This window comes from Pyrus communis, chromosome 16 (genome assembly GCF_963583255.1).
Source record: "Pyrus communis chromosome 16, drPyrComm1.1, whole genome shotgun sequence".
In the NCBI taxonomy this organism is placed as follows: domain Eukaryota; kingdom Viridiplantae; phylum Streptophyta; class Magnoliopsida; order Rosales; family Rosaceae; genus Pyrus; species Pyrus communis.
In genome coordinates this window covers 14,374,402-14,395,526 of record NC_084818.1, presented here as the reverse complement: position 1 = coordinate 14,395,526, position 21,125 = coordinate 14,374,402, and the positions used below count along the sequence as shown (strand labels likewise).

The 21,125-nt window shown below is 38.5% G+C and overlaps 5 protein-coding genes across 5 annotated transcripts; 2 read left to right on the top strand and 3 right to left on the bottom strand.

Moving 5' to 3' along the window:
• Positions 1-319: 319 nt before the first annotated feature.
• LOC137720755 (protein NETWORKED 2D-like) lies at positions 320-4,852 on the top strand. Its single transcript, XM_068459870.1, has 2 exons — positions 320-578; positions 1,091-4,852. The coding sequence occupies exons 1-2, from the start codon at positions 485-487 to the stop codon at positions 4,291-4,293; spliced, it is 3,297 nt and encodes a 1,098-aa protein (XP_068315971.1). The 5' UTR covers positions 320-484; the 3' UTR covers positions 4,294-4,852.
• Positions 4,504-7,516, bottom strand: LOC137720756 (nicotinamidase 1-like). The gene is made up of 5 exons (XM_068459871.1): positions 7,312-7,516; positions 6,080-6,263; positions 5,834-5,967; positions 5,507-5,692; positions 4,504-4,997 (listed from the first exon to the last, which is right to left on the bottom strand). Exons 1-5 carry the CDS (start codon positions 7,450-7,452, stop codon positions 4,908-4,910), a joined length of 735 nt encoding a protein of 244 aa, XP_068315972.1. The 5' UTR covers positions 7,453-7,516; the 3' UTR covers positions 4,504-4,907.
• Positions 7,517-8,687: 1,171 nt separating this feature from the next.
• LOC137719859 (AUGMIN subunit 5-like) lies at positions 8,688-10,507 on the bottom strand. The gene is made up of 5 exons (XM_068458859.1): positions 10,434-10,507; positions 10,072-10,290; positions 9,171-9,713; positions 8,762-8,765; positions 8,688-8,720 (listed from the first exon to the last, which is right to left on the bottom strand). Exons 1-5 carry the CDS (start codon positions 10,505-10,507, stop codon positions 8,688-8,690), a joined length of 873 nt encoding a protein of 290 aa, XP_068314960.1.
• A 4,249-nt stretch (positions 10,508-14,756) lies between these two features.
• Positions 14,757-15,326, top strand: LOC137720408 (protein SKIP34). The gene has a single exon (XM_068459476.1). It carries the CDS (start codon positions 14,870-14,872, stop codon positions 15,167-15,169), a length of 300 nt encoding a protein of 99 aa, XP_068315577.1. The 5' UTR covers positions 14,757-14,869; the 3' UTR covers positions 15,170-15,326.
• Positions 15,327-15,341: 15 nt separating this feature from the next.
• Positions 15,342-18,796, bottom strand: LOC137720407 (exosome complex exonuclease RRP46 homolog). Its single transcript, XM_068459475.1, has 8 exons — positions 18,544-18,796; positions 17,841-17,954; positions 17,623-17,723; positions 17,065-17,085; positions 16,531-16,603; positions 16,386-16,453; positions 15,804-15,930; positions 15,342-15,670 (listed from the first exon to the last, which is right to left on the bottom strand). The coding sequence occupies exons 1-8, from the start codon at positions 18,647-18,649 to the stop codon at positions 15,570-15,572; spliced, it is 711 nt and encodes a 236-aa protein (XP_068315576.1). The 5' UTR covers positions 18,650-18,796; the 3' UTR covers positions 15,342-15,569.
• Positions 18,797-21,125: the final 2,329 nt, after the last annotated feature.

Sequence of the window (21,125 nt, the reverse complement as noted above, 5' to 3'; positions counted from 1 at the left end):
TCAGCTACTTAGTATTATATTCTAATGATATTTTTTTTACTTGTAAGTCAGAGATCTTAAGTTTAATTTTATCCAAAGGCGAATTTGAGTTATATTATTGCTAACACATTATGAGGCGTAGTCCACTCTCACATCCACTTAATTTAAATAATATCGTATAGTAAAAAAATGAAAAAATTTAATGTTTTTCATAAAAGGAAGTGGTTTGACAAAACAAAATATTCGGAGCGAGGTTTGCTCCCTTCCATGATCCTAATATTAGAAAGGTGACAGAGTTGGTGGCGTGCAAGCACATTCCAGTGCACGTTCTTTCCTCCAGCTCGCTCTGTCTGTCTGTCTGTCTTTTCTTTTCTTTTCTTTTAATTTCCCTAATTAAACATTAATTAACAATAATTAAGTTAGTTAATATTGTTGGTGTTTTGGTTTAGAGAAGAAGGGTTGCATGGTTTTGGTCTGAAGAGAAAGAAGACGACGACGAAGAAAGATGTTGCAGAGAGCTGCAAGCAATGCATATTCATGGTGGTGGGCCAGCCACATCAGAACTAAGCAATCCAAATGGCTCGATCAAAACCTCCAAGGTACCCACCCGCCTACCTTCCTGTTTTTCTTTTTTTTTTTCGAGTAGATTTGGAGAAAATCGAACCCTGAACCTATACTAATCGCATCCGCTCTTAAACGAGTTTTTGCTTCTTGTTTATTGGATATGTTTTGATGATTTGGCTATCCGCATATTTTGGATCTGATCCAAATGGATTCAGAGATAGAATTTGTGTACTAGAGTTACAAGATTTTAACTCAATTTGTTTGGTTCATAAAATATAATTAATATGAGAGAATATATAGCTGCATGCATGCATTGAGATTTATGAACGCCTTCATATTTCATTTGAAATCTTCCAAATATTGCAACTGATACAAACAATTTGTTAATTAGATTTTGGTTAACTTGAAACAATCATTCATCGTCGTCGAAGGTTCTGCAGGAGCTGCTGCACTTTTGCTTGTCATGTTTAGTTTTTCGCTTATCCGAAAACAGGTTGTATGTATCTGTCTGCTGAGAATTGAACGTATAGTATTATGGAAATTGCAGATATGGAGGAAAAGGTGCAGAGTGTGCTTAAACTCATTGAAGAGGATGGAGACTCCTTTGCCAAGAGAGCAGAAATGTACTTCAAAAATAGACCGGAGCTGATACACTTCGTCGAAGAAACATACAGAGCTTACCGGTCCTTAGCTGAGCGATATGATCACATTTCAACAGAGCTACAAAATGCCAACAACACAATCGCTTCTGTTTTCCCGGAACAAGTTCAGTTTGCCATGGATGACGAAGATGAATATCCCTCGACTAAAACGCCTAGGAGGCCTCCAGATATCTCAAAAGGGAACATCCCAAACGTTCCCCCGAAGGGTCCTACTAAGGATTTAAGGAGTCTTCTCACGAAAGCAACAGAGAAAAATAAGCTGCAGCCTCAGCGATCAATGAAATCGACGTCTGCTAAAACAGTTCCTAAATCCGGCTTGACTAAACCTCAGGCACGTGAAGAGATTGACAAGACGCAGAAACAGATTCTGTCCCTACAAACAGAGAAAGAGTTTGTAAAGAGTTCGTACGAGAATGGACTTGCCAAGTACTGGGAAATTGAGAACCAAATAAAGGGATTGCAGGAGAAAGTATGCGTTTTGCAAGATGAATTTGGTGATGGAACGGTCATTGAAGATAATGAGGCTCGGAATTTGATGGCAGCAGCTGCTTTAAAGTCATGCCAACAGACATTGGTTGAATTGCAGGCAAAACAGGAAACTACAGCTGAGGAAGCGAGGGTTGAGTCGAAAAGGGTTAAGGATGCCCGGAAGAACTTAGAGACTCTTAAGAATGAGTTTCATCCTGATCAACCCAATCCGGAAAAGCCAAATGCAAAGGATGAATCTGTAAATGCAGCAAATGAGAAAAGCTTGGACCAGGAAGTGGACAAAGCAGCCCATCAGAAGCAGAAATTAGAGTTGTTACGGGAGAAAATTAAGGAACACTATGACGCCGCACCAGATTCATCTCTCACTGTTGCGGAAATGGCAGAAAAGATTGATGAGCTCGTGACTAAGGTGATCAGTTTAGAGGGTGCAGTTTCATCACAGACTGCTCTAGTCAAGAGACTAAGAAGCGAAAATGATGAGATTCAAGAACAGATTAAAAATCTGGAAGGTGACAAGGCAACTCTCGTCGGTGACAAGAAAGACTTGAGCGAAAAGTTGAAGGAAATGGAGGAAAAGCTGCATGAAGTTCAGGATCTCAACCAAAGTGTTGAAAACCAGAATGACAATCTCCAGACACATTTTACTGAAGCGACTTGTAACCTCGATCACATTTCTCATAAACTGGAAGCCGTGAAGCCAGATGAGGAGGTCAAGGTCACAGGCTCATCAGAAACAAAAGAGGAATCTCTTGTCGAAACCAAGTTGCAGAAACAGCTTGAAGGAGAAGTAAATGCGGTTAATCCTGTTGCTGGATCCAAGGTACTGCAGGAAGCAAAGTCAGATGAGGAACTGAAGCCTACAGTTTCACTGCAAAAAGATGAAGAACTTCCGCCTGAAGTGAGAGCGTTAAAAGAGTCAACAGAACATAAGGAAATGGCAAAGTCTACTGATGGTTCTGTAAAAGCTACAGATGCTCTCAGTACTTCTGCAGGAAAAGATGTTTCTCAATCCCTGGAAAGTAAAAATGCGGTTAATCCTGTTGCTGGATCCAAGGTACTGCAGGAAGCGAAGTCAGATGAGGTTCAGCCTACAGTTTCACTGCGAAAAGATGAAGAACTTCCACCTAAAGTGAGACCGTTAATAGAGTCAACCGAACATAAGGAAATGGAAAAGTCTACTGATGGTTCAGCTACAGATGCTCTCAGTACTTCTGCCGGCAATCAAGGAAAAGAAGTTTCTCAATCCCCGGAAATTGAAAAGTCGGTTAGTCCTGTTGCTGGCTCCAAGGTAGTGCAGGAAGCGAAGTTGGATGAGGAACTGAAGGCTACAGTTTCACAGCGAAAAGAAGAAGAATCTCTGGATGAAGGGAGACCGTCCAAAGAGTCCATAGAGCATAAGCAAACAGAAAATCCTGCTGATGGTTCTCTAACAGCTACAGATGCTCTCAGTACTTCCGCTGGAAATCAAGGAAAAGATGTTTGTGAATCTCCAGAAATTAATAACGAAGTTGTGGAACAAGCAGCAAGGAACGAAGATGAGCCAGATTGGCAGAAATTGTTTGTGAATGGGATGGAGGGCAGAGAAAAGATTCTATTGACAGAGTACACGATAACTCTTCGGAACTACAAGGATCTGAAGAAGAAGTTCAGCGAAGCAGAGAACGACCTCTTTGAAACATCAGTGCAGATAAAAGAACTGAAGAGTGCCAGTGCCATGAAAGATGAAGAGATTAAATCATTGCATAAGAAATTGGATCTTCTGCTACAGAGTTTAGGTAAAAGTAAAGACTCAGAAGAGCTTAAAGCTTTAGATACCCAGCAGACCGCGACAAGTATTTCAGCAGATAGGAAAGAGGATGACGAATTTGAGGGAACTTCAGAAATAGAAGAAAAATTCCGATCGAACATTGATGAACTGTTGGAGGAGAACTTGGATTTCTGGTTAAAATTTAGCGCTTCATTCCACCAAGTACAACAATTTGAAACTACCGTCCAAGATTTGCAGTCTGAGATATCCAAGCTTGAGGAGAAAACTAAGAAACAAGATGGAAGTAGTCATGCAAAATATTCTATGAAATCAGATGCACGACCAATATACAAGCACCTAATGGAGATACAAACTGAACTGAATGTTTGGTTGGAAAAGGGTGCGCTACTGAAGGACGAACTGCAGTGCAGATTCACGTCTTTGTGCGACATTCAAGAAGAAATAACAAAGGCTCTGAAGACAAGTGCTGAGGATGGTGACTTCAAGTTTACAAGCTACCAAGCTGCAAAGTTCCAAGGCGAAATTTTAAATATGAAACAAGAGAATAACAAGGTTGCAGATGAGTTGCAAGCAGGATTGGATCATGTTAACGCACTCCAAATTGAAATAGAGAAAACTATGGCAAAATTGAACGAGGATTACAGGCTCGTTGGATCAAAGAAGCAACCGCCTCCACAGCTGGCTCACTCTGAGAGTCGTTCACGAGTTCCCTTGAGGTCATTTATATTTGGCGTCACACCAAAGAAGCAAAAGCGATCAATCTTCTCCGTTGTGGCCCCTGCAATGCATAAGAGATACCAAGATTCAAAAGCTAAGTCATCTCAGCTGTAGATCGTTTCATTGTGTGCATTTTGTTTTCTTTGCTTTCGTTTCCACTTTTGAACAGCATTTCGACAGATTTCCTCCATTTTTTTTTCCTTTTCTTTTGGGTCTCCTTCCTTTTCGGGATTTTTTTTTTTTTTTTAATCCTCTCTTTCTGGGAGATCATGTCATTTAATTACCATACATTATTGTAGCTTGTGTAAGTATCAAACAGCAGGAGCATTTAAACCATCTATTACCATTAAAACATGGTCTTTAACTCAAATTTTCATACATTATGTTGCAATGAAGCATGAAACTGCAGGATTTCGTTCCACTTCCACATAATAGCACGAACAGCATACATGATCATACAATTTGCCTTATCATTCAGTGAACTACAGTGAAAGATGTAAAGCTTTCCTATACATTTATTGGTCACAAATCTAATTCTAAAGTCTTTATTCTGTGATCCTTCAAGCTGCCAACCGATAGTTGTAAAGCTTTTGGGATTTCTATACATGCACCACTTCTAGCTAACCTTTCATGTAACCTCCCACTTAACATATAGAGAACATCCTTTCACTCTTTAGAAACGGGCACCCCTCGCGAAAGAGAAGGCTTCAATGCCAATCTCTATAGGATCATGGCTCTTTTGTGTCGAATGACACTTCTGACACTAACTTCGCTCCTCTTCCTTTGGCCATGTAAAGGCCTATGTGCTGCATCAGCTCCTGGAAAAAACATTCAAAATATCAAGCATTAAGAACTCTGTTACTTGACAGCATTCTGCACTTGACGATGGATCTTAATGGGATTACCTATCTACCGTCATTTCAAAACTTAGCATCTTAATACATCCATTGCTGACTTAATGAGAATATCAACTCACAGAACACACGTCAATGACACATACAGGCATTTTGACACACAGAATTTATATCTGATTGACGCAGCAAACCAAAAAAAAATAAGAAGGCAAGAAGAAGCAGAAAGAAGACAGATTTCTCTATTCCCCTTGCTTATACCTTATACTTTCTGGGATTACATTTTAACATTCAAATTCAGCGCTGTCTCAATCTTAGGTATCCTAAATCATGTGAGTTCAAATTATCTGGTCAGAGTTGTGGCTTTTAAAGAAAAATTTCCAATGTATACACTGTCTAAAGGGAAAATGAGAAGTAAAAAATAACATATCAGAACAAGACAACGAGTAACGATAAAACGATCTGATCTGAAGTACCTGGGGATGAGCTATAACATCTTTGGCATTTTTTGCAATTTCAACTGGAAGATCAAAAGTGGCACAACCACGGGAATACACAATGACATCCTCCAGAGGGGCAAGGAGACGATGATTTCTTGCAGACAAAGTGGTACATACAAAGTCTAGCACACATATATCCGTGCATATTCCTACAACCAAGATCTTAAAAAACAAGAACAAGAAATAGCAAAATTAGACAGAAATGATAGAATTCTGACAGGCACCAACTAGCGAGTCAACATCAATTACAAACTGCAAAATCACAAGAGGATGAACACATTTTGGGGTTTAGGAAATGCTTACAGCTTTTATCTGATTACTTTGAATCCAATTAACAAACAGATTAGAGCCATCTTTCTCAATCGATCCTAGAAACCCGTTAATGCAATCTTTGCGTCTAAGTGTCACATTTGGTTCGTTCTCCAACCATTGCAGGTCTGTGTATGTAATAATATCATTAAAAGAGAGCTACTAACATAACAAGACATAAGAGAGCTACAGCAATAACCGGAAAGAAAAAGATCGAAAACAGAAACAAAAAAAGGGTACCTGGGACTAGATTTGATTCATCAGTTCCAACAATGCAATGAGGAGGGTAAGGATGCTCAGGAATGTCAGGGTGATGAGAATCAAGGAAAGCAAAGACAGGCCATTTCTTGTCACAGAAAACACTGGCTAGTCTCACTGACTCTTCCACCATTTCAGATATTTGCTTATCAGGCTGTCTTGGCGCCTATTGCCAATTCCCACATGCATAAAAATGATATAATTCCACTAAAAATACAAACTTTTATATGTACAAAAACTTATAGCCTGCGTTTGGTGTCTAAGATTGCGTTGGATAGGATGACTCACTGAATTCAATGTTTGTTAAACAAATTGGTTTAGTAAGGAAGAAAACTTATCCATCCCCATCCCAAAACGTGTGGAAGTTGGTATCCATTTTATTCATTCAACATACATTAAATCCAGTAAATTATCCGTCCAAATCTCATATGTGAAACCAACCAAAGATGTAGAGTAATACATCCAAAATCTTCAGTATTGGTTATACTGTTCATTTAGGAGGGTGTATTCAATTGAGATTTTGAAGAATTTAATGGATTTATAAATTATGGATTTTGATAGAGTTTAATTGATTTGTAGTGAATAATATATAAAATTTTGATTCAATTCCCTCGAAATCTCGGTGGAAGATACGAGATTTGTGATTGCTTAAAATACACTACGAAATCTCTCTAATTCCCTCAAATTCCTCAACTTTTTAAAATTCTTTAAAACAAATTCCTTGAATTCACGTAAAATGGTATAAACTTTTTTAAAAATCCTTATTGAATTTGAATCCACCTGGATTCTTAAGGATTTTAATGAACTATTTTGAAAATTATAATTGAATACAAATTGAATTTTAGCGAATCACTTAAAATCCTAATTAAACACCCTTCGATTCATTAAAAAATTAAAATCTCTCAAAATCCCAATTGAATACACCTTTATTCTAATCTAAACTTTACAGAAAACTCTAGCTGACTTGGATACGCCTAGGTCGGCAAAATTTTATTGTTGTTTTTGATATGGTTAACGGTTGGGTGATTAAATTTGTAGATTAAATTTTGTAAACTAAATGACATGAAAATTGATGATTGAATTATTTCTTAGTTGTTGATTGACGTGCTTATTTTTATTAGTAACACATTATTTAGCTTATAAATTTAGTTTACAAATTTAGTTTATCTTGATCCTGAAAAATAAAACGTCTGGAAGGGTAAGACTGAAATTACCAAATTGCCAGCACCAACGGTGCAGAAGCCATTAACGAGGTCGACGAGGACAAGGCCGGTGGTGGTGTGACCGGTGAGCAGCAGGGATTCTTGGTGCACCGGAAGCTGCTCCTTCAACAAATCAATCGTATGAGGAACCATTTTTCTTCTTTTTTGTTTCTTTCCTTCAACGTTTGCTGCTGATAAAGAAAATATGACCCCCAGAAAGAATCAAGTGACTTTTGGACTCCGGGTGAAGGAAGGAACCTTGACCAAGAAAATGAAAGGGGTTTTGGACCGTTGGATTAGATAAGTTAGTTGAGTAAAGAACCTCATGCTGACAACCACAGCAAATAGTCCAGCAGTAAGAGCGCGAATTTCGACTCCCAAAATACAAAAAGCAAGGCAGACTCGGGCTCGAGGCACAAGCTGGTGAGTTTGCTGGACTATGGTCAAGGGAGCTGAAATGTCTCTGTCAGTATTCTCAACCCTTGAAATAGATGAATAACCGCGATTTACCAACATTTGTCTCTTTTTAACAAAAAAAAAAAAAAAAAAAAAAGCCTCAAACTAGAGTACGGTCCTCATATGTTTTCATTCTACTAAAAAAATACAAGCATTATTACTTTTTAGATCATACTTTATAAAATATACAGGGGTAGTAGTTAGTGCCTGAATTTCTCATTAAAAAGAAATCATCAATTGCCTAATATCTCTCAAATTATTAATATACTTTTATTATATAGTCCACATGTCATAATATAATAAGCTTACATAACGGTATTTTCAGCGTATTTTCACTATTTTATTTGAGCTGATACAGAAATCCGAAAAGAATGGAGGAACAGAAAGATACAAACAGCAACTTTGGTTTTTGGCATTTGGGTTTACACGACGGTTGGTATTTGGTACCATTTTGCTTTTTTGACTTTTAAGTAGCTTATCGCTTCCTTGAAAACTTGGAAAACAAAAGAAACAAAAACAGTGGGATTCTTCTTCCAGCCAATCAGCAACCCATGAGGAATGGACACGAGTGTAATTGCAGCTATTGTATCCAAAGCCCAAACAAGTTCCCGAGCACAAGGCCCAATTTTAATTGGGCTCCACCTCAGCCTAAAGAACAAAACGAAGGGCCAGGCCCCAAGTAACTTATTACACCTAGGGCTGGGCACGGGCCGGGCCGGGTCAGGGATTACATTTTTTAATATAAGAACCGGACATTACCCGGCCCGGTTGAAACGGGCCGGTTCGGGCCGGGTCCACAGGTCCTTTTTTTTTTTTTTTTTTGGTTGTTTGAAAAAAAAAAAAAAATTGTACAGAATACAGATTGCAAACTGCACAGATTGCAATCTGCACAAAAAACTGCACAGATTGCAAACTGCACATTATTTTTTAAATCAAGCAGCTGGATGTTGTAGACTTTTAAACACCTAAAAATAGAGATTCAAAAGATCCAAATTAAGTTACTCACAAGCCTGCAAATCAATAATAGTATATATATGCAAGCATGAGACTGTATCCACAAGGATTACTTTAAAACCAATTTACCAGTTAATTACGCCACACTTAATTTAAGAACGAAAGTTGATTGATTTGAAAGAATAGATTAAAGAAAACTTCTTTTTAATTGAATATCCTTGCAAAGACTAAGGATAAATGTTATAAAAACATGACAAATAATGGACCTATCACTGCAAGTATTAACAAAAAGAGGGGGGAGGGCAGGGAGATCATATTAACACCAATCTTTGGCTCAGTGACTATTAAAAAAATACGACGAAGGTATCTTGTAGTTGAACAGCCTTGTCTGTAGAAGCTAAGGCAAGGAGAAAAGTGAATAAATTCCTCATATCCAACAAGACTGACAAGGAAGTGTTTACCTTAAAGTTTCTGCATCAGCTCTAACATCAATTGTCTCTATCTCTCTGGAAATTAAAGATTTCAACCGTGACGTGTATGAAGTAATTGCCTGAAGCAATTGAGGGGGATTCTTCAAGCCATTCACTATTGCAGCTCTGACCTCATCAGGTAATTCCCCATCAAAATCAAAACCTAACTTGGCTGCTTCTAACTGAGGATTCAAATGAATACCACTTCCTTCATATGCAGGAAAAGAACTGCGAATTTTTTCAATCATATGTGCTGCAAGAGATTCACAGGCCTTTCGGATGTTTCTTTCCCGAGTGGTTTCGATAAGAAGCACATCATCTGCTGCTTTACTGCCCTTAAGAGTTGAATAAACAGCTTCCTTTTCACTGTTTGAACCAAAGCTGTTAACCAATTCAAGAGATGAATCAACACCTGACCTTTGAGCATCCCTTGCTTGATTAACATAATAACGAAGACGTTTATGATACTCTGCAAATATCTTTTCCGCTTCATCACACTGTTGATAGTAAGCCTCCAACATTACTTGCTTATGCCTGCATCAAGATCAAGGATATATCAACATAGCCCGCAATCCGCATTGAATAACTTGAAATACTATCCTGTGGCTGTGAATATCATTTGAATTTACACGGCCTTCCAAAAAAGGGGTTATTTTTTTTGTTGTGTGGATCAATGAACTAAACACAAATTTTCAAACAACAAGACTATTCTCAAATAAACCTTGCAAAGAGGAATAGCACCGTGTTTCCTCTCTAAATAATCTACATAGCTCATTTCATTCTTAAATATGATGATAATGACATACCATGATAAATTTAACGTTACAAAACAAGTTTTCAACCCAACCAAATCATGTACTGGAGTATGCAAATGTTTAAAAAAAGCTCAAACCTTTTTTTAGAGCGTTCATCAAGCATCCTCTTCCGTTCAGCCTCAGCCCTCGAAACCTCCAACATTCTGGCCTTCAAATCCTTCCTCTGTCTCTTCACAATGTTCCTTAATTTCTCCACCTCCTTTACCGCCAAGTCCCTCTCTTGCAGCGCGGGCTCCCTGGTCTCTGCCGCACTCGCAGCCTCAATTGGCTTTGACTTACATGCATTAAGATTGCAGCTTCAATTACCAATTTTAGTTCAAAAATTGTAACAATTCGAAATTTTTCTGCAAATTTAAATACCAAAGTATTTAACCAAACAACTTAAAATCTACAAACAACTTAAATTTCTGCAAATTTAACCAAACAACTTAAAATCTACAATCTATAAGCAGATCCATAAAATTCAAAACCAATAAACAGGTTTCTGCTAGTAATCAAATCGCAGCAGTCCATATAATCAATCGAAAAGCTTATGCAATCATAGCCCCAAAAACCCTAAATTCCCAAATCAGAAACCCTAATTCATAAATTACCTAGGAATTTGCAGGATGATGGTAGTGTTCTCGACGGCGAGGTTGGTGTCGACCGTGTGGTGGTGGTCGGAACTCACGATTGGGGAGGATTGATGTAATGTCGACAGACATAGTCGAGGTCGACAGTCACAGACTCACTATGAGTCTCAAGGAGTCGAGTCGAGTCGAGTCAGTAGGGGTGGAGAATCGATGGAAAAAGATGGGAGCGATCGAGGTCTGACTCTGAGATGAGAGAGTAGAGAGGAGAGGAGATTTGGGGAGTGGGGGAAGGGAACTGTCGAGTGTCGACTGTGGGAGTCTCTGGGAGAGTCTGACTGTCTGAGACTGAGAGTCTGATCTGAGAGACTCTTGAGTGCGATCGTGCGATCGTGGTTTTAATCAACGGATCAGATTAAATCTTAAATTTTTGGAAGGTGGAAACGGTTCGGGTCGGGGACCCGTTTCCTCAGCAATTACGACCCGTCCCGCCCCGCAAATAACATGGATCCGCCCCGCCCCGCCCCGTTTCAGATTTTTAAAAATAGGACCCGCCCCGTACCCGCCCCGATCCGCTTGGACCCGCCCCTAACCGCGGGTCCAGGGCCCGTTTGCCCAGCCCTAATTACACCTTTATTAAACTATTTTAGCTTAAATTAAAAAATATAAAAGTAAGAAGTTGCAGTTCAATTGATTACAAATATTTTATCTTATATTCAGAACTTCGAGTTTGTGTTAGGGGTGGGCAAATGGGCATGGACCCGTGGGTAGGGGCAGGTACTAGCAGTTCGGTACGGATTGGGGACAGGTCTATATTATTTATATAAAAAACAAAGCAGGGCAGGTCGGTTCCAAATTTCTAAAGACATGACCATATCCATTGAACCTGTATGCTCAAATCTCACGCAAACACACGAGCCTCACCAAGCCTAGCCTCACTCAGTTTACTTTCCCGAAGACTCTCCCAAATTCAGACCGAATCTTCTCTCCTCAATCTTCCCTCTTGTATCTTGATCTCCTCCGTCTCAATCTCTCTCTCCAGAGTCCAAACTAACTCTCCTCCCTCTTGATTCTTAATCTCTCTCTCTATGTCGAACTCAAAGGGATGAACGATGAAGTTAGTTTCTCTTTGTGTCGAACTCGAAGGGATGAACGATGAAGTTGAACGACAAATTAGTCATCTTCTCCGTCTAAGAAGACGAAAATTGCGAGGGGCCGTCCTTTTTAATTTCTTCAATTTTGAATCATTATCCAAGAAGAAGAAGATTTAAACCTTCAATCTTGCCCCAAAATTAACTTCGATATTCGTTGTCTAATATGGGAATACCCATATCCAGATTAAACTTATCCTTCCCATTCTTTCACCTATTCATCCTTGTTTAGTTCTCCCTCAGAATCTTAACCATCAAGTATTTTCAATTTTTTATATTGTCTCTTTGATTGCTGAGAAAAATAGAGGAAATGTTCAATCTTTGTGGTAATGCAGTTGTAAAGTTTGAATCTTTGATGGTGCTCCAAATCGAAGAAAATTGTTGGATCAAATAGATTGGAGAAGATGAAGGGGAACAACTTGCTTGTTGTCCACTCAATTTGGTCCGACTTAGCTGATTTCACAGCGCTCTTTACTTGTTCTTGACTCGCACGTCTTGAGGATGATGACCGAGGAAAACGGTAACTACATCTGGGGGAAACTTGTTCTCCCATGGCCGATTCCTTTATGTCCCAACTGGCCTGTGCCCACCCCTAATTTGTGTTGCTGGGAAGATGTCCAACTTTTTGTTTTTTTGTTTTTGAACAAACAATATTATCTACACTAAGGGGGATGAGAGATGGGCTTAGCCTCACAATGGGCTAAGCAATAATGTGGTTCAAATTCGGCTTTGGCGAGAAACGAACCTAAGACCTCTTACTTGCAAATGAAGAGGAATATCACTAGATCGAGTAATAAGTGGCGGGAAGATATCCAACTTAGCCTCATATCTAAATGATTTACGAGTGCTATGGGATTGAAACCAAGTTATTAAGGACTGAATTATAAAATGTCAAAGAGAGGAGATTTTTTTTTTTTTGGTCGGATGATATATTTTATGTTAGATGGATGTTAGATTAGTCATCGACGGGGTTCAAACCCACGTCGTCATGCAAGGGCTTAACTCATTTCCACTGCTGTGGTAAATGACCACTTGCACAAAAAAAAAAAAAAAAAAAAAAAACCAAAGGAGAATAGAAATGTATCAACGATCATCGCAAGTGCATTTATGTGAAATTTGTAAATGACTCATTTTAAGTAAGGATTTGCAAATGTTAGATCCCACATCGCCCATAGGAGTGGATCCTCTATGCCTCATATGTGTACATGCCCACCTCCTTTAGCATGAGGCATTTTGGGAGCTAACTGGCTTCGGATTCCATCGGAACTCCGAAGTTAAGCGAGTTTGGGCTGGAGCAATCCCATGATGGGTGACCCACTGGGAAGTTGCTCGTGAGTCCCCAGAAACAAAACCATGAGGGCATGGTCGGGGCCTAAAGCGGACAATATCGTGCTATAGTTGAGTTGTGCTTGGGATGTGGTGGAGTCCGGGTCGGGTCGAATATCTATGATCGTAGCCGAAGGCTAAACTATGACCGTATGATTGTAGCCAAAGGGTAAACATTCACCTATGATCGTAGTCGAATGCTAAACTATGACTGCATGAACGTAGAAGGCTAAACATTACCATATGATCGTAGCCGAAGGCTAAATATTCACCTATGATCGTAGCCGAAGGCTAAACTATGACCGTATGAAGGTAGCAGAAGGCTAAACATTGACCGTATGATTGTAGCCGAAGGCTAAACATTCACCTATGATCGTAGCCAAAGGCTAAACATTGACCCTTTGGTCGTAGTCGAAGGTTAAATTATGACCGTATAATCGTAGCCAAATGTTAAATTATGATCATGAGATCATAATAAAAGGCTAAGTTATAACCAATTGATCATGGCCGAAGGATAATATATGACTGTGTGATCGTAACTAAAGGCTAAACTATGATTGTAGACACAAGCTAAACTATGATTGTAGCCAAAGGCTAAACTCATGATGATATCTCAAGTCGAATGAATTTTTGCAAAGAAAACATTTTTCCTCTACAAACCCTAAATGATATATGTTTGCAGGAAAAAAAAACGAGGCAATGTGGGAGCCAAAAATTACTCCACTAAACGAGCCACTAGCATGCTAAACATAAGGAGTTGGGCTAAAATAAAGGAGCATAATCAGATACTTCATGGAATGTGGAATGTGGAACATGGAGAAATAGAAGGAAAGTGGGACTTGGAGCCCAAGACTTGAATGCCTATAAAAAGGCTAATAATCCCACCAGAAAAAATGGGGGAAAAAGAGAGTATAAGATCGTTATATATTTTATAAGCATTCTGAACAAACACTGACTTGAGCATCAGAGTGTTTGTTTTTGCAGGTCCCCCCGCCCTCATTGTTGCCAAGATGGTGTCCAAGGCTTCTCAATGTGTTCAAGATTATTTGTTGGTGGAGAATTGGAGTACCTGAAATTTTCCACGCCAACAAAATCCCTTACCTAGCATGATGGTAATTAATTTGGCCTGATTGGCCTTTGTGTTTTGTTGAAATCTCCTTGGATTGACCATTGAGAATCTTTTGGATGCTATCTTTTATATCATTTTAATATTTGCAAAAAGTTGCTAATGGTTTATGATCTGGGAACATATGCTTTTGATACATATTTTGACACCGATTTTGTAGGCCCATTTTATAATGTATTTCAATGATCCAAACAGTCTGTATTTTAGTACATCATTCATAAATCATCTTGCAAAAAGTTAGACAAATCCAAAAGCTATTATAACATTCATTTGTAGTGAGGAAAATTGATGAATTCTCTACAAAGAAATACTAAATTTCCAACGGTCAATATGGTTTTGCATTTGGGTTTAGTAGACATGATCTTTGAAGTAAGATATAAGAAATAAAAAGTTCATTACCCGTTTTTAATATAGTAAAACAACAATCGCTTTTACTTAACAAAAAAAAAAAAAAAAAAAAGGAGTTAATTTAAAATTTATAAATTCTTTTAAAATTTGACAACAATACTTAAATGTATTTAATAGAGTATTTAACAATCAATATAATTTATGTAAATAAATGTATTAAGTACAAGGTCCTCCCTTTTAAAACTCAGCCCAATTTCGATATTGTAGAATGTAGTTGGCAAAAGAAAATAAAAATCTTCATTCTTCTCCTTTAGCAGCAAAAACACTTTCCAAACCTTCATTCATCAATCAAATCATGTGTTACGGTCAGCAACCACCCTTCTCCAGAGACAACCCGACCCCACAACGCGCCGTCCGACCGCGGAACGACAACGCGGTGGCGGTCGCAGATCTGCGCGGCCGCCTTGCCCAGACGGAGGCGCGGCTGGCGCGAGCCAGGGCTCGTGAGGCGGAGCTCAGCCGTCGCCTCGAAGACATGAAACGATTCGTCTCCGTCATGGAGATCCTCGAAACGTTCCTCAAACGACGCTTCCGCGAGCAACAGGAATACGTAGCCCGACTCTTCTCTCCCTCTCCCCTGCCATCACGGAAGTGAAAAAAAACAGTCGCTCTCTGCGACATTTTATCGAACACTTGGTGCGCATAGCCTTCCCCTTTTATTTTGGGTTCATTTTGCTGGGTCTGGATTTATGTATGTATTATACAAAATTACTACCAATGTAATGCTGATTGTTCGAAATTAATCATGTGTTATTCTGCAATGGTGCTTTTTATAAGAGTAATTACTACTGTATTATAACCACTAATTTTTTGTTCTTCCAAAATTAACAAAAGGGCTACATTGAAAGTAACCGTATTACATTGATCTGTAGGTTCATACAGTGGAGTACAAAAAAAATGTTTTTACATAGGGGTTCAAGATAATCGAGTAGGGCTGCGAAATCTAGCCACAGAGACTTTATGCTACACGAAATCTCCAGGATGTAGATTCAAATTCAACCATCTGATAGCAGTGGTTGCAAGCTCTTTTGGAGAAATGCAGACATCTTTGCAGTGGCAGCGCGCCCTCGTTCTAAACAGTGAAGATAGTCGTCGACTGGAAAAATATAGAGTGAGGACTGGTCGGATCAAGTATCGTAAATCTTACTAACACAACCAGTATAGCATAAAACACCAGGAAATTTCCCATATTGTTAGATTAGAGAGGGGAGATGAAGAGTGGTAAATACCTGACATTGCTCCCTGGGTCACCGAGGTGATGATCCCGTGCTCCATGGGTTCACCTCCCACCTGTGATCCTCCTTGAAGGATTGTGAGAGCGTTTGGGAAGACCAAGTACGCAAACGCCTTCATTTTCTGCCGTTACAAATTCAAACACCATTAAGGATGGAGAAATACGTAATGCCAAAGATTGTGAATCACCAGGTAAGGTATGGGTTGAGGGCGCAACAAGTCATAGTTCAAGGTATTACCAATATAGAGACAACGAAAATACACAAATTCAAACATCTCACATACAGAGATTGATGTGCCGTAAAAGAAACAGGTTAAGGGAAGGGTTAAGGATGGAGTACATAGGTTCAACTTATACAAATATAACTGCATTTAGCACGTGCACACATTTAGATATGAAAACAACCCAGCTTCTATAACTCTGGAAAGCTTATAGCTTGGTGCCTCACTTCCTTAAAGAAAATGGATATGTAACGAAGACATGTATGTGCTAATACGATCCTCCTTAAAGAAGCTATAGAATTTTGGAGTATAATTGAACTACAATTAGATGTTTATAGAGATGAACTAAGAAAAACCTGCTCTTCCAGCTTGCTGGGGTCCAAAATGACGTATCCACTCTCTGCCAGGCAACAACATATGGCAACTGCAAAAAACATAAAAACACCTCAGGACATATTCATCAAACGAAGGATAGAAGAGCAAAACATAGGTCTCATTTACCAGCAAGATGTTTTAGAGGAGCCCCAGCATCAACAAGGGCAGCACACGCTGCATTTATGGCACATGGGAGAAGCTATACACGTAGTTGTTAAGGTACTTCTACTTGTATCAACACGTATAGAAGATAACAAAGAAGAAAGGGAGAAGCTAACATGTTCTTGGATATGTGCAAATGTCAAACAAGATATTGCATGCCTCGAGGTTATTCAACTCATAAAAAAAAAAAAAAAAAAAAAAATACCTGTTCCTTGTGCAGTATGGAACCTTATGTAACATGAATTCACTCCATGGGAGTTCTAAAATACCTTTTACCTGAGGAGCTTGAGAATCCTGAGCTTTGACATGGAAGACTAGTCTGATTTTGTCAATTAACTGATTTAACCTCCAAGGGACGTTGTAATGCCGTCATTTAGGATCAGAGAGAAAGGGAAAGGCACCCAGAGAATAACAACACTACCAGCAGGCAGCACCCCAAGGTTTTATAATTATTTTTATACTCCCAATGTCCAAAAAATGCAAAACGTTTAAGGATACAGCACCATCATCATTGACAACCTGCAACAGAACATAACACTTTTTAAACAAATGGATGATAACTTGACCATAGCTGTAAACGAGTTAATAACAAATACCCAAGGAAACTGAAGAAGTATTCGGTGACTCAGTTACTGGGTGTATAAAAAGGTCAAAATCGCATACATGAAGATAAACAAGAGATGGGAGCTTATATTACTAGATGGACATAACTTCAAACAAAATCAGCATTTAGGGAGACAACAATTAGTAAACTGGTTTTGCATAGCTATTCATCTTACGGGTTGGAAAAACTACATAATCTAGCCTGTCTCTTTAATACATGACTTATAATTGGCGGATGCATTTCTATGCACAGGCTCAAAAGCCAAACCACAGTTACACTTCCTGGAAACTTTTACCTGTCTACGTAACAAGGGCCAATGTCCATATTTTGCACCATAAGCCCTTTAAAACTCATAAATTTAACATGTCCTTAAAGTGATCTACTACTTGATTCTGCAAAACAATGACTACGATTCGGACATAATGTATTTCATACAAATAAAATCACCTCACCTGAACAATGACCGAGGTTGTGGTATTTGGGTTTAGAGTCAGTATGCAGATGCTTTGCAAGGTCCTCTCCAATATCATCTCATATTCCCTTTCAAGTTTTCCTATATCATGCAAAAAAAATGTTCAAATTAAACAGAAAGAACAGAATTCGCCGCACTCTATGTACACATTGTCCAGTCCAGAGCAATAAGAGTAAGTTAGTAGAGGCGAAAACTCACCACTCTGGCCTGTTTTAGGCTTCCAAATAACCTCTATGCAAGCTTTTTCGGGATTTTCGTTCTTCTTTGTTCCTGCTTTAGGTCCATAAACAACAGCAAGAACTTTCGTATCTCCTATAGAAAGTTAAAAACCAACAAAACAAACCTAAACATAAATATCAATACCAATAATAAACACAGTTAAAGAAAATGAAATTCCAAATTTTAGCCAAAACCCACAAAAAAGTATTAACTAAATTGGGCAATCAGTTAAAATAATCAGAAACCAAATCTCAACTGTTGGACTTATCATAATTAAATATGGATCACAGAGGTGGCAAATCAACACATTGGATTGTTATTAGGTAACCATTAAGACAGGTGTACTTTGATTTCACTATAATAAGGTGCATTACACCATCATCACCACTACCAATCTCACCACCATATTACGTAATCAAACTAAAAAGGGATTTTGATGATTACCCATTAACAATCTAATAGGTTGATTTGCACCTCTATCGACGACATATCAATTGAATATTGATCACGTACTGAAAAACCGATCATTTCAGCAATTTTGAATAAAAACAGAATTTCAGTAGCAATAATATTCCAAAAGGCGGCCAGCCCATTGAAGAAGAAGACAAGCTAAAAATACAGAGTAGAATGGCCAGATTGCGCAGATAGAGAATATATGTGGATTTTGAGGTGAAGTAAGAACCTTGAGTCCAACTTGCAGAGCCATGAGCGCGGTTGAGGACGCTGCGAGAACAAGCCAATGGTCTCAACTGGTTTGGTGTGCGTCCGTCGACTCTGTCAATTTCCATTGTCTTTCGCTGTTAAAATTGGCGAGATTGATTCTTCCCAGAGTCAGATTAACTGCGATGCGAGTTCAATCATCAATACTGGTAGCTCTGTGAAAAATTGTAGCCGAAGAAGAAGAGTGGGGTTTTGGGAATGGGCCGTTAGGGTTTTTGAGGGTCAATTTTGACTTTGTAATCCTGTGTTTGTTGGGAAATTTTAATTAAACGTGTAACCTTTTTTTACACCCAACTTAAATTTTAAATGTTAATTATCTATTTTACTCTATTGCATAATTACTATTAAATTTTTCAATAAACCCAAACACTATAATTAAACCTTAGCATCATCATTTGTTTATCATACGTTCATTCCGGTTAAAACCCTAATAGTTCTCATAGAGAAAAATAAGCTTTTCTATTAATGAATGGTGATTTTGAAGTTTTGAATCTTCCAACTAAGGTATGACTCGATCTATGAATATTTTATTTGTTTGCTTCATCTTCGGATTAAGTTTCATACTTATTATATTATATTGTATTTGTTTTTCTCTGTCGTCTGTCTACGCCCCAAAACACCATTGCAAGGACTTTTGATTAGTAGTGCAAAGACATATAACTTGATTCTTGGTGCAAATAAAGATTGCCCAACCACATAAACCTTGACCACTAACTAGCAGGTGGCATGTCTCCATCCAAATCCAAAGCGTCAAGGTCAAATGTTTCTAGCAAAGTGATGGACTGAACTGGAGCTTGCATTGCATTCTCTGGAAAATTCAAATCTATGGAAGGATTTCTTGGATCCCAAGTCTATGGATGGGTTTGGTAGTAGAAAGAAAAAAAGCAGCCATGAAAATGCTAGTCATATGCAATTATACAGGGGCAAAGGACGCCTCTTTGAAGAAAAAAAAAATTCAATTAGAGATGTTATTTTATAAAAGGAGTAGGTGTACATATAACTTTACATTTTGAATTGGGTTTAAGAGGATAGTTTAGGTAATAAATTTGGGTTTAAAGAGAAATTAATTCTTTAATAAAAAAACAATATGGGTGAAGAAAGTAAGTTGGGTGTAGAAAGAGGTTAAATGGGTTCAAATAAAATTTCCCGTATTTGTTTTTGGCCAACTACACATAGGCTTTACGAAGCAATACGTAGGAATACGCACCGGGTAAGTCTAAATGCTGGTTTGTGATTGCTTTATGAAGTATTTTTTAGCTTATTTGCTTGTGCTTGAAGTTTGTATTAGAAACATGTTAAAATTTTATTAGAAGTTTAAGTGCTTGTTAAAGAAAACACTTAGAATTTCTTTTTGAAAAGCATGTGACAAGTAGGGGTGGGCATTTTCATGGGTCACCCACCCAAACCGACCAACCCACCTATGATAAGTTGGGTTGGGTCGGTTTTACACTCTTAAAAATTGAAACTTAGGACATAACCCATTGGAGGGAGCAGTTGAGGTCAGTTTTCAACATTAACAACCCATTCGAACCTGACCCATATGCCTATGTTTCCTTAGTTGTTGCAATTGACAGAAGTATAGAGCAAGCCTTTTTTTTTTTTTTTTTGAGAGAAAAAGGAAAAGGAGAGAATTGGCAAATGATTGTCAACCACTGCTCTTTCTCATCCCTATTGGAAATTCCTTCACGAAGTTGGCTTTTACAGTATCTATAGAATGAGCACTGTGAATTATTTGCTTCAAAAAGATAGTTGTAGGAATGAAAGTTCAACCTCGATCGAAATACAGATGAGATAAAAAGTCCATCATTAGGGCAAACGATGCAATAGCTTCGGTTAGAGCAAAGCCCAAAATGGCATAACCAAATGATTGTTTAGCCAATGATGGATTTCTATTATCTACCACTTGAGTTTCTTTTTGGTCAACTACTATTTTTGACTTTACACTTGGCATGCTTGGGTTGGCTTAATTTCAGGACTAGCAAAATATTGTGATTAATATACTAGCACACTGCATCAATTCACAGATAAAAACCTCCATTACAGACATTTCTCCTATAGTCTTTCTTGCATCCAATGCTTCTCTAAGCTCAGCGTGCAGTCATAACTACTTACTCCTCCCTTACTGTTCTATGTAATCTCCCCTTATCCCTCACTCCAAGTCTCAACCCACCAAACCACCCAACCCAACCCACTAATTATTGGGCCGGGTGGGTTAGTCAACCAATTTTTCCTGCCGGCAATGGTTTGGATGATTGTCAAACCGACACCCCTTGATCGGCCAGTGGATTGAGGTTAAATCCGAGCCGACCCTTCCGTTGCCCACCCTCAGTGACAGGTGTTTTTCAAAAAAAAAAAAAAAAAAGCTTCTAAGATATGTCAAAGTGCTTTTGAAAACTAAAATCAAGTTTACCAAAAATCGAGAAAGACTTCAAATTAGCCCTGTACCAAAGTTCCTACAGGAATATAACTTTCACGGGACTGATTTGTGGAATTGGAACAATTGGATTCATGGAAAATTATGAAAGTTAGACACATAGATCTTCA